Genomic DNA, 10,342 nt, shown 5'->3' on the forward strand with positions numbered 1-10,342 from the left:
ATGAACTGAAAAGAATTAGAACTGGATCAGCTCAGCTCAGCTAAATCAGCTCAGCTCAATCAGCTCAGCTCAGCTCAGCTCAGCTCAGCTCAATCAGCTCAGCTCAGCTCAATCAGCTCAGCTCAGCTCAATCAGCTCAGCTCAGCTCAATCAGCTCAGCTCAGCTCAGCTCAGCTCAGCTCAGCTCGCTCAGCTCAGCTCAGCTCAGCTCAGCTCAAGCTCATTCAGCTCAGCTCAGCTCAAGCTCATTCAGCTCAGCTCAGACAGCAGCTCAGCTCAATGCATTACTGAGCCGGCTCAGCTCACAGCTCAACAATTTGGCAAAATGTTGAGCCGGCTCATGAGCTGAGCTGATTTTTGAGCCGGCTCAACTGAGCTGATCACAAGTCTGCCTGTTAGAAAGTCGTAAAGTGTGACTGCTATGGAGGTTTTGCGGGGTGCTGATCACGAATATCGTGTTAGTTTTGATTACAGATGATGTCTTTAAGCATTTAGACCAGGTCGGGTCAGGTCAGGTCGGGTCAACTACACCTTTTTGCACTCAAAATAGGCATCTTTTCATTCAATTTCGGCGAATTGCATTCAATTTTAGCGATCTCTCATTTGCTTCGAATAGAGAGATCGCTAAAATTGAATGCAATTCGCCGAAATTGAATGAAAAGATGCCTATTTTGAGTGCAAAAAGGTGTAGTAGGGGTCGTGACGGGTATTCGTAGTACGTGTCAACCGCTGACAGCTTCGTAACATGTTACGAAGGCACCAAAACGTCTTCGTAAATGCTCAAACGGTTGCTAAATTCGAAATTAGCTTCAAAAACTAGCCTAGAAACATGTAAAGCTCGAACAAGTGAACCGAGGTCACCAAAGGTCAATGACCTGACCTGACCTCAGGTTACCTCAACCCCCACTATAATGCATGGGAGCAGCATCAAATCACATGTTTGAACGTTTGAAACCACGAAAAGCTTGCAAACGCGCGGCTAATGCGAGCCGACTTGCGCCGAATCGCGATTCCGGCCAAACATGGTATCGGAAAGTAGGTCACATCACAGGTCAAAGGTCATTTGGGTCAGGGTCATGAAATTTTAATGGTAGGTGTCAAATAGATCAGTGCGAGGGTACTGAAAGTTTGGTCGCGATTGGCCGCTTTTAACGCGAGTTATTCGTGAAAAACTTATGGGGGTTGCATCAACCTTCCCCCCGCCCTATGCCGGCGAGGGTCAAAATGCAGAGCGACAGCAGCGAAGAAGCAGAGCGGGGCCAGCTGTTTCCTGGTTGCCAAACAAGGGGCATGGGATGTCGCTTTGCTTATGCGAGCAGGCCCAATGTAGATATGTAGATGGTCCTGCCAACACGTGGGGCTATCATTTTGTCAGAGGAGTTATTCCCTGACACGAGAGGCACCCTGACTGATGACAAAGTTGACAAGGTAGGCAAATGTTCAGAAAGTGGTACAAACATCAGACGTCAAGACTACCAAGTGCCGCATACATGCCGCATGGTCATGGCCTTCAATGCGGTCCGGGTGAATCAGCAGCTGGCATGTCTAATCAACTAACAAAAAGTGGACCCAGAAATTGAATTTATCCCGCGCGTCTCCCGGTCACAACAGTTCGAGATGGGCAGCTCAGACCAGCCGCTCCGCCGGCACGTTCTGGAAGCACCGCAGCCGCAGGAAATGCGTAACTCCGTGCCTCTCAAGGTCCCGCGGAGCCGGTACAGCCCTTGCTCCTCCCCTCCCGCTCCCCGGGCAGAATCCCTCCCTCCTCTCCCCTGCAGTGTAGGCCAGCGAGGGGCCCACTTCTGAGCACCCAGGCGGGATTATACAGCGCGGCGCGGACGGTCCGCCGGCGGCGCGTGGGCCTCTACCTACGTGTCGAGAGGAGCGCCACCTCGGCCTCTATAAGAGCGGTGCGTGATTCGCGGGCCATTTTAGTGCCGCCTCCGACCGCTGCAGTGCCGCCTCTGCACTCTCCCAGTGCCGCATCCGCCGGCCCTGGTTCAGCTCCTTCAGCTCCTCAACTTCAGCTCATCAACTCACACTCTCAGCAGGTATGAACAGTCGTCATATGGCACTCGGATTTGATGTTCATCTGAAAGCGTGACCGTGATATATGTAGTGTTTAACCCGCGAGTTGCTGGGGGGGGGCGTTAAACGCCCCCACTTTTTTCGCCGGGCCATAGCATAAAAACGGCGCGCCGCAGGCGCGCCAAATTTTGGGTACCTGTAGGGAATCGATTGAAGTTTATTGTGACAAAGTTTCAAAAAAATCGGTCAGAAAATTTTTGAGATATCGAGGTTTTAGTGACGTCATGATTTCTGAGTTTTCGACCAAAAACGGCATATGTTCAAAAAATCATATAAAATCACAGAATAGACATACAGACATGCCGTAAACGCCATTAGACTGCCAATACCATGGTCAATCAAATGGCTATCTTCGATTATTGATTAGCGTTCCGCATTTTCCATAATCTTGAACTGAATCTTGGCAATTTTTCGTGACTAGTTCACGACCATGATACATGAATTTCTTAAATTGAACTTTTTGAGCCAAACACGTACACATATGATAAAATGAATGTCACCATCGTGTTCTACGCCCCAAATTACCTATAAAACATGTGTCACAGGCTGCGAATATCAGTTTTGATTTTCGGGGATATGTGCCTACCCGGTTGACCTGACCTTGACCCTGACCTATGCTTGACTGACCCCTACATGGAGCTGACACTCTTGTAGGCCTTATAAGATGGATTGTGCACCGTTTTGACAGAGTTTATGGCGAGAGGCGCCCATTGCGAAGTCCTGAAGTCCATGCTACTGAAAGCCCGATTTCAGGTGTTTGACCTGACCTTGACCCGACCTGTGACCTCAAAATTCAACTTTAAAGTACTCATCTGAAGCGTCTCGTCGCGCTCTTTCGTTTGCCGCCTCGTGCGTTTCGCTGCGCCTATTGGTTCTCGAGTTATCGGCTGGGGGCGTTTAACGCCCCCCCCCAGCAAACGGTGGGTGGCGAAATACCCCAGCAACTGCCGGGTTAAAACATTGATTTTCACGACTGGGCAACTTAACCCGCGCAAGACTGGGGGGCTCTACAGAACCCCTCCCATTTTTCGGCAATATCTTCCGAATCGTTCAACGTATAAACACGAAACTTGCGGTACCTTTCGCAGCATCAATTTGACACCTTTTGCTCAAATTTCAACTTTCTAGCTACCGCAGGCCGGCCGAAAATTACGTCAGAGTGACGTAATGTCGGCCGATTTTTATGCAAAACATTGAACTACAGCAATTGCTCTCAAGAGCTCAGTTTTTTTTTTTTTAGCTAGATCCAGTCTTTGCATAAGTGGACTTTGAATAAACGTGGCTATCATACTGCAATCTCGGAATTTCTATATTCTGAAAATTTCAAGAAAAATATATTTTCATAACTTTGCAAAAAAAAAGATTTTCTATTTGACTTGTCGAAAAAAAACGGAATATATGTAATAGGCCACCCATTGATGACCTACTCTGGAACGTTTAAGCCGAATATCTTCAAAAATGGCCAACTTATACGCATTGTAGTAAAAATTTCACAAATGTAGATCAGATTAGGTGCAGATTTGGTCAAATCAGGTTCAGTGTGTCTCTTAGCAGCTATCAGCTAGGGTTGCACTAATTGCTTATATGCCTGCTTTGTCATATTATTAGAGGGCATCATCGATTAACCCGCGCACCGACGGGGGGGGCGGATATCCGCCCCCCCCCTGAGGTTTTTCGCAAATAGCGGAAAAACCGCGGCGCGTAGCGCCGCGAAATTTGGTATGACTACTTCCTCATCAATTTTACACATGCTGTGCAAGTTTGAACATCCTACCTTTTAAGGTCAGGTCACCAGGTCACTTTGAATGACCCAACCTCAAGTCACTTTTTTGCAACTTTGTCACCGTGCCAGAGCTACAGTAGATGTCGGAGACCTTTGAAAGTCGCAGGGTGTTATTAGGTCATTAGTAGCTACAATTTGTGTATCTCGGAATTTTGATATCGGTGACCTAAGGTCAGGTCAATTTCGCGACCTCCCCATTATAAGTCAATGGGGGAAAAATCAACTCCCTATTTTTACCACTAAAACGGGTCGGAATGGCCCCATATACAATACATGACTTTATATACGATCAACCTTCACTACCTTGAGGTCTGTTTTCCTGTTGGGCAGCTGTGAGGTCATGTGACGTCATCAAAGGTCACCAAAGGTTTTTGGCCAATAACTCCGTACAGGAACAAGATACAGCCGCGTGGATGGTCTCATTGTGTTCAGCCCGGCAAGACGCATCGAATGATATACATGATGACCTCGAGGTCACGTGACCTGAGGTCAACCTTTGACCTTGATCTTTCGAGGTCAACATATATATCATTCGATGCGGATTGACGAGAGGATCACGATGATGCCCTTAGTTTATTCCTATTTTGACTAGTTCGAAAGTTATTCGAGAAAAACTCTCTCAATATCTAGCGCCGCCATTTTGACTTTTTCGACCCCTGTGACGTCATCTTTGACCTGACCTGAAAATGACCTGAGTAAAAATTGTAGATCTTGACCGTGCGTATCCGATGCCGTTTACCGCTTGTCGCTATCTTGCTTCGTTCTCGAGATCTCAGGGGGGGGGCGGTCATCCACCCCCCCCCCCCCGTCGGTGCGAAGTTGGCGCAGACCCCCGTCGGTGCGCGGGTTAAAACACTGAAATAAATTCATAAAATGAAGATATTTGCTGTAAACGAAATTAGGTGCAGATTTGGTCAAATCATGAGGTATTGAATGGTCGGTTTTGCCATGATCAAATAATTAAATTCATCACCATATTTGGTCAAATCAGGTGCATTCGCCGGATAGCCCGTCGTGAAAACGGCTACGAATTTTAACACATAAACAGCACACCGTTAGATCGATAATTTTTGGACATTTGACATTACATAAACGGAAGTCAGTTTTGACGACTCGTTTATCTACAGCTGAGGGGCCCGAAGTGACCTCCCCTCTCTGCGCCGCAGCGCTCGGCCCGTCGCCGGGTGTGCCGCACACAGTGTCTCAGCTGGGGCTCCGACCATCATACGGGCAAAACCGTCTAGGACTCACGACAACCCTCAGTTCATCGAGGGTATTGAGCTCGCTCCGCAACTTTTTAATCTGCTTGGGGCCGGAAGCATTAGTTCAGGCAGGAAAAACTCCGGACTGGAGGGTGGCTGCAGGGGTGCTGGGTCCGTGCTGAGTCCTTGGGAGGTGGAGGAAGTCTAAACATTAGCTCTGTTCCGCAGTCAGCTCACGTTTGTCTGCGACACGGAGGGTGATGAGCATGACCTCTGGTGCAGTAGCGATGACCTTGAACCCGCCGATCGGGCCCCGGCTACTGAGTACTGACCTGGCGGGGGTAGGAGGGGCGGCAACAGGGCATTGTTCCTGCGGACCTGCACAAACTTGGAAATTAGATGCGCACGAATTCATTGAAACTTAACCAAGAAGCTGCTGTAAAATAATTTAGCATAGCCGGATGACATCTGGCTTTTAGCATTTGCATTTGTTAGCATTCGTAGCATACTCGTACATGTACGAGTAGGTATGTTTGATTTCCAAACGCTGCCTTCCCTTACTGTAAGCGTGTGGTTCCAGATGCCGCTGACACCTCCCCCCCCCCTCCCGTATGGTTCCAGCTGCTAACGGCTCCCCGTGTGGTTCCAGCCGCCGTGTGTGGTTCCCCTGTGTGGTTCCAGCTACTGACGGTTCCGTGTGTGGTTGCAGAGATGAGGGCCGCTCTGGTTCTGTGCTGTCTGCTGGCCGCCGCGGCTGCCGCCCCCCAGTTCTTCCGGCCGGGTCAGTTCCAGTTCAATCGGCCGGGTCAGGCCACCGGCTCGGCGGCCGGCAACGTGGTCAGTGGCACGAGCAGCGGTCCCGGCGGCACCAGTACCGTCACACAGGTCTCCGCCGAGGCTGGCGTGAGTAACTACATACCGGGGGGGGGGGGGGGGGCAGACGGACCGACACACAGATAGGCAGGCAAACAAGGGTGTGCACTGTGCATCCCCCATCCTGAAACTGTGGCGGAGCCCCTATTCTCAGGAAAGAAACGGTAACGGTTCAAACGGACAAAATAGATGCCCAGTGTTTCGTCGTTAAAAGGAGCTGATGTATAATTTTGTACCAACGGTTACATAGGGGAATAAGGTATGAGTCCCATCTCACACCGCCCCAAATACGAACCATCGTGACTAGGGATAGCAGCATGTAGAACAGGTAAGCATGCATGTTTGGAAAATGTAGTGGGTCACGGGTAGGTATACGGCTCGTGCGAGATTAAGCGGTAGGTTTTGCACTTTTACATTTCCGGTTATATCTCAGAAACTAATCGATCTACGATGAAGCCATTTTACACGATCAGGGCCGGCTTGTGAACCAACAAGTCGATCGCAGCTTCAAAACTTAAAAGCTTAAGACGACGAAGATATAGCCAGCTGAAGTACACTAATTTTTTTAGGTGCAAAACATACCGCCAAAACCCGCGAGACTTGTACTTAGGTATGTGACGTGGCTTCAATTCCTGGTTCCAGGGCTCGGTCCGCGGGCCCGGCGCCAGCTCTACCAACTCTGCCTCTGCCTCCAACGTGAACGCACAGACGCCGTTCGGCAACTTCCAGCAGAGCAACACCAACGCCAACTCGAACCAGAGCTCCGGCGGCGGCCGGCGGCCGTGCTTCGGCTTCTTCTGCCGCCCGGGGAAGTAGCCGCGCTAGCCGCCGGCAGAGGATGGGAGGCGGAGGCAGAGGGCGGAGGACGGAGGCAGAGGGCCGGAGGACGGAGGCAGAGGGCCGGAGGACGGAGGCAGAGGGCGGAGGACGGAGGCAGAGGGCCGGAGGACTGAGGCAGAGGGCGGGGGCCGCAATGGCAAGAAGAGCCAGACAGTGGCGGTGATAACGCTGCGCGCGGCGTCTGCCGAATTCTGTCTGCTTGTCGTGTGATAAAAGTGCCTGACTTTTAAAGAAATACTCACCTCACATCTGACAAATAAAAACTCAATGCTCCTCTCAAATTCATGCTTTATTTTTTAACCTCCACGTGTTTTTCGCCCTCCCTCTGACGAATATTGTGATAGTTTTCGAACACCAAGAAATAGGAGTGCGAAACTTCAAATACCTACCGAAAGGTGGGGCTGTTTGATACGTGAGTAATCATTTTCAACTTCTCTAAGAAACAGCACATATTTCTATAACATGTAAATTACAAAGATGTTTTTTGGTAACCTTTCTCAGGTTACCTTGTTTTAGTGTATTCTGCTCTTTCCTGCCTTTAGAAAATGAGGGATGCATTATATCTATCTGTCGGCTGTGAAACCGTTCATATTCAATATCCTTAACAGGTAACCTTTTATTCATGTTCATAAATTATGCAGCTGCATGCCTTTAAAAGTGCACTTTTTCGCTTTTGTCGTACCTGAGTTCGAGTTTTATTCTATATCGCCTTGTCGTCACTGTACTATAGTCGGAATTGAATAGTTCAGTTAGCTATAGCTCCTTTCAGCTGTTGTTCTTGATTCTATTTGATTTAACGGTTTTGTTTCTTGATTTATCTAGATGTTCACCGCCTCGTAGGTAGGTACCTACCTTACTATTTCCGGCGGTCTTTTGCACTTGGCGTTTGTAAGCAAATATAAAAATATTTAAAAAAATATTTGTGACAGTAGTGAAGCATCGGGTCCCAGAGTGTTCGGAAACCGCCCCTCTGCTGGCGGAGCAACCCTGAGTCGCCACACCCCCGGTAACACGATGTGACCGCAGCGGGCCCGGCGCCGGCCAGCACCGGCTGTCGAGCGGCACCGTCCGACTGTGTGTCGAGCCGAGTCGTGTTAGTTAACGCATCGTGTTAACGTGTCGTGTCGACTGTCGAGTCGTGTTAACACAGAGCCGTCGCCGCCGCCGGATATTATAGCCTTATACTACCTAGCTGACCATTTCAAATGCAACAAGCAGAATGCTCAATTTCACTGCATTTCTTTGCGGATACGGACTCAAGTTGAGAGTAAACGAGCCCCAGAAAATATCCCGTTATTACTCTTTACTCCCTTACTCTTAACCCGTGATTGTCAATACGGCCACTGACGGTGATGGTCTGCGATTGGTGGGAGCAGCATCAACCAGTTGAAGTCAGTTGAGTGGGACAGACCATGCCGGGCTTTGATGGGTAGCTAATCTTTGGCATCTAAATTCTCCTGTTACCCGGAATTGCGCGGTCGGATGGTAGCGGTCGGGGTCTGCGTGACAAAGCTTCGCTCATCGTTGGCTCCGGCTCTGTCAAACCGTCCTTTCAAACAATCGAACTAAGAGCGAAGAAAGGCTTCATATTTCGTAGGATACGACTGTAAGACACGACTAAAAAGACAGGCTAAAGCCTGTGGTTTCGTTGCATGTTGAAATGACCTACACTGCGCGGAGGCACCAGTGTACCTACATATGTAAGTACCTCCCGTCGCGAACACGCTCCCCTCTCCCCTGTCTGCATGGGCAGTTGATGCCGTGCGTTGTATACGGGGCTAGGTTGGATATATGCCGTCGAGATAAGGCTGCCCTCGACACCGGCCATCAGCTCAGCTCAGAGGCCAGCTCAGCGGCCGCGGCCATCAGCTCAGCTCAGCGGTCCGTCGCGCCGACTCCGGTCCGCAGTTATACCGTACACGGGACACAGACGTGCCTGTAGAGACGTATGTGCCGCCGGAGAGCGCTGAGCCGACGTTACTCGTACAGCCCGGCCGTGTGACATGGATTGCCGCTGGCGATTATTTTATGTGTGACATTGGAGTCTCCTGGACAGCCAGTATAGCCCGTCCTTATACCTTCGCATGCAGGCCATTTGTATGCATGTACAGATGTATAGTGAATATGTTAGGGGAAGTTGGGGGAACGCCGAATACTTTTTTTCTGACGCCCGTAGCACGCAAGGTAGACAACATAAGCTATTCTTGTTGGCGTCATTCGAGAGGCCAGTCTTTTGCCTTTCAAACATACCAGGCGCATTTGATGAATTCGCATACCGTTAAGCGCACAAACTAAAAATATCAAAGAAGTGACTTTTTCGGCGTTGCCCCGGACTGCGAGAAAAGCCGAAAATGGGAGAAATGATCTACGGGGAATGCCGCCATTGATGTTTTGCCACTTTATCTCAAACTTTATCCAGAATTTATCAAAGCTGACACGCGTTTTAAGAGCTTGAGGACGCTTGGTGCACACTGGAAGTTATAATTGTGTGATATAATAAGAAAATGCCAGGTAAATAATTCCTTATAGGTAACAGGCCGTTGTGTCGGTTGAAAGTGTAATTTGTGTGACTAAAAATTCGCGTTGCTATTCTACAGCAGTAAAGTCCACGTAGCGTGCTTTAACGTGCGTAATTGCACGTTTTCGGCATTACCCCAGCCAGCCATACTTGCATTTGCATGCCCATAACTTTTCAATGTACCGTATAAATTTCAAATAGGCAGCACACTTATGCAAAGACATGCTGAAGATTACTTGACCGAATTGGCCAGACAAACGGTAGCATAATGAGTAAGAAATGCAGCTTCAAAGGCGCATGTAGTACAAGGAACGCGTACCTTGAAAACGCTCTTGGCGCCCTCACAGCCGAAGTATTCCGAATGACGACTCGTAACAAACATGCGATAATTGTAGTCACTTAAGCTTCAGAGCATCACCGAGACGTGGCATCCATGTCGTACGGTTTTAGAAATATCTCGAATTTCGGCTTTGCCCCAACTCCGGCATTGCCCCAACTTCCCCTACAGGGAGTTTGAGAAATCCGTGAGTTTGCAAACTCCCTAGTGAGTTTGCAAACTCCCTGACCCATCAGTGACTTTGCAAACTCACTAGGGAGTTTGCAAATTCACTAGGAAGTTTGCAAACTCACTGACCGGTCAGGGAGTTTGAGAAATTCCAGAGCCATTGGGCCAAATAAAATCAAATGTGTAAGATGAGGGTGGCATACGTGCCGTCCGTGATGTTAACCCGCGCCCCACTGGGGTCTGTGTATAACACGCCCTACTGGGGGGGGGCTATTCATAGCCCCCCTCCTAACTCCGAAACTACTGGGCCGATCGTCAAAATTCAAACGGCGTCTGATAGCCCCGGAAAAACTGTCGAGCGAAACCTAATTTCATTGACCTCGAGGTCACCGATGACGTCACAGGTCAGGTCAAAGTAAAAACTGTTAGCACTTTGGCTTGTTCACATTTTGGGCTCTGGCCGCCGTCTTACAAGTCAGATCAGGCTCATTTTTGGTTTCCACACTCGTGAACAGATGCTCTAGATACCTTGA

General features: G+C 49.3%; 1 protein-coding gene across 1 annotated transcript; it reads left to right on the plus strand.

Annotated features, from left to right (window-relative positions):
• The first annotated feature begins 1,909 nt into the window (after window positions 1-1,909).
• LOC122368195 lies at window positions 1,910-7,067 on the plus strand. The gene is made up of 3 exons (XM_043341908.1): window positions 1,910-2,051; window positions 5,783-5,976; window positions 6,589-7,067. Exons 2-3 carry the CDS (start codon window positions 5,785-5,787, stop codon window positions 6,760-6,762), a joined length of 366 nt encoding a protein of 121 aa, XP_043197843.1. The 5' UTR covers window positions 1,910-2,051; window positions 5,783-5,784; the 3' UTR covers window positions 6,763-7,067.
• Window positions 7,068-10,342: the final 3,275 nt, after the last annotated feature.

Source organism: Amphibalanus amphitrite, unplaced genomic scaffold, assembly GCF_019059575.1.
Source record: "Amphibalanus amphitrite isolate SeventyFive unplaced genomic scaffold, NRLGWU_Aamphi_draft 000931F_arrow, whole genome shotgun sequence".
In the NCBI taxonomy this organism is placed as follows: Eukaryota; Metazoa; Arthropoda; class Thecostraca; order Balanomorpha; family Balanidae; genus Amphibalanus; species Amphibalanus amphitrite.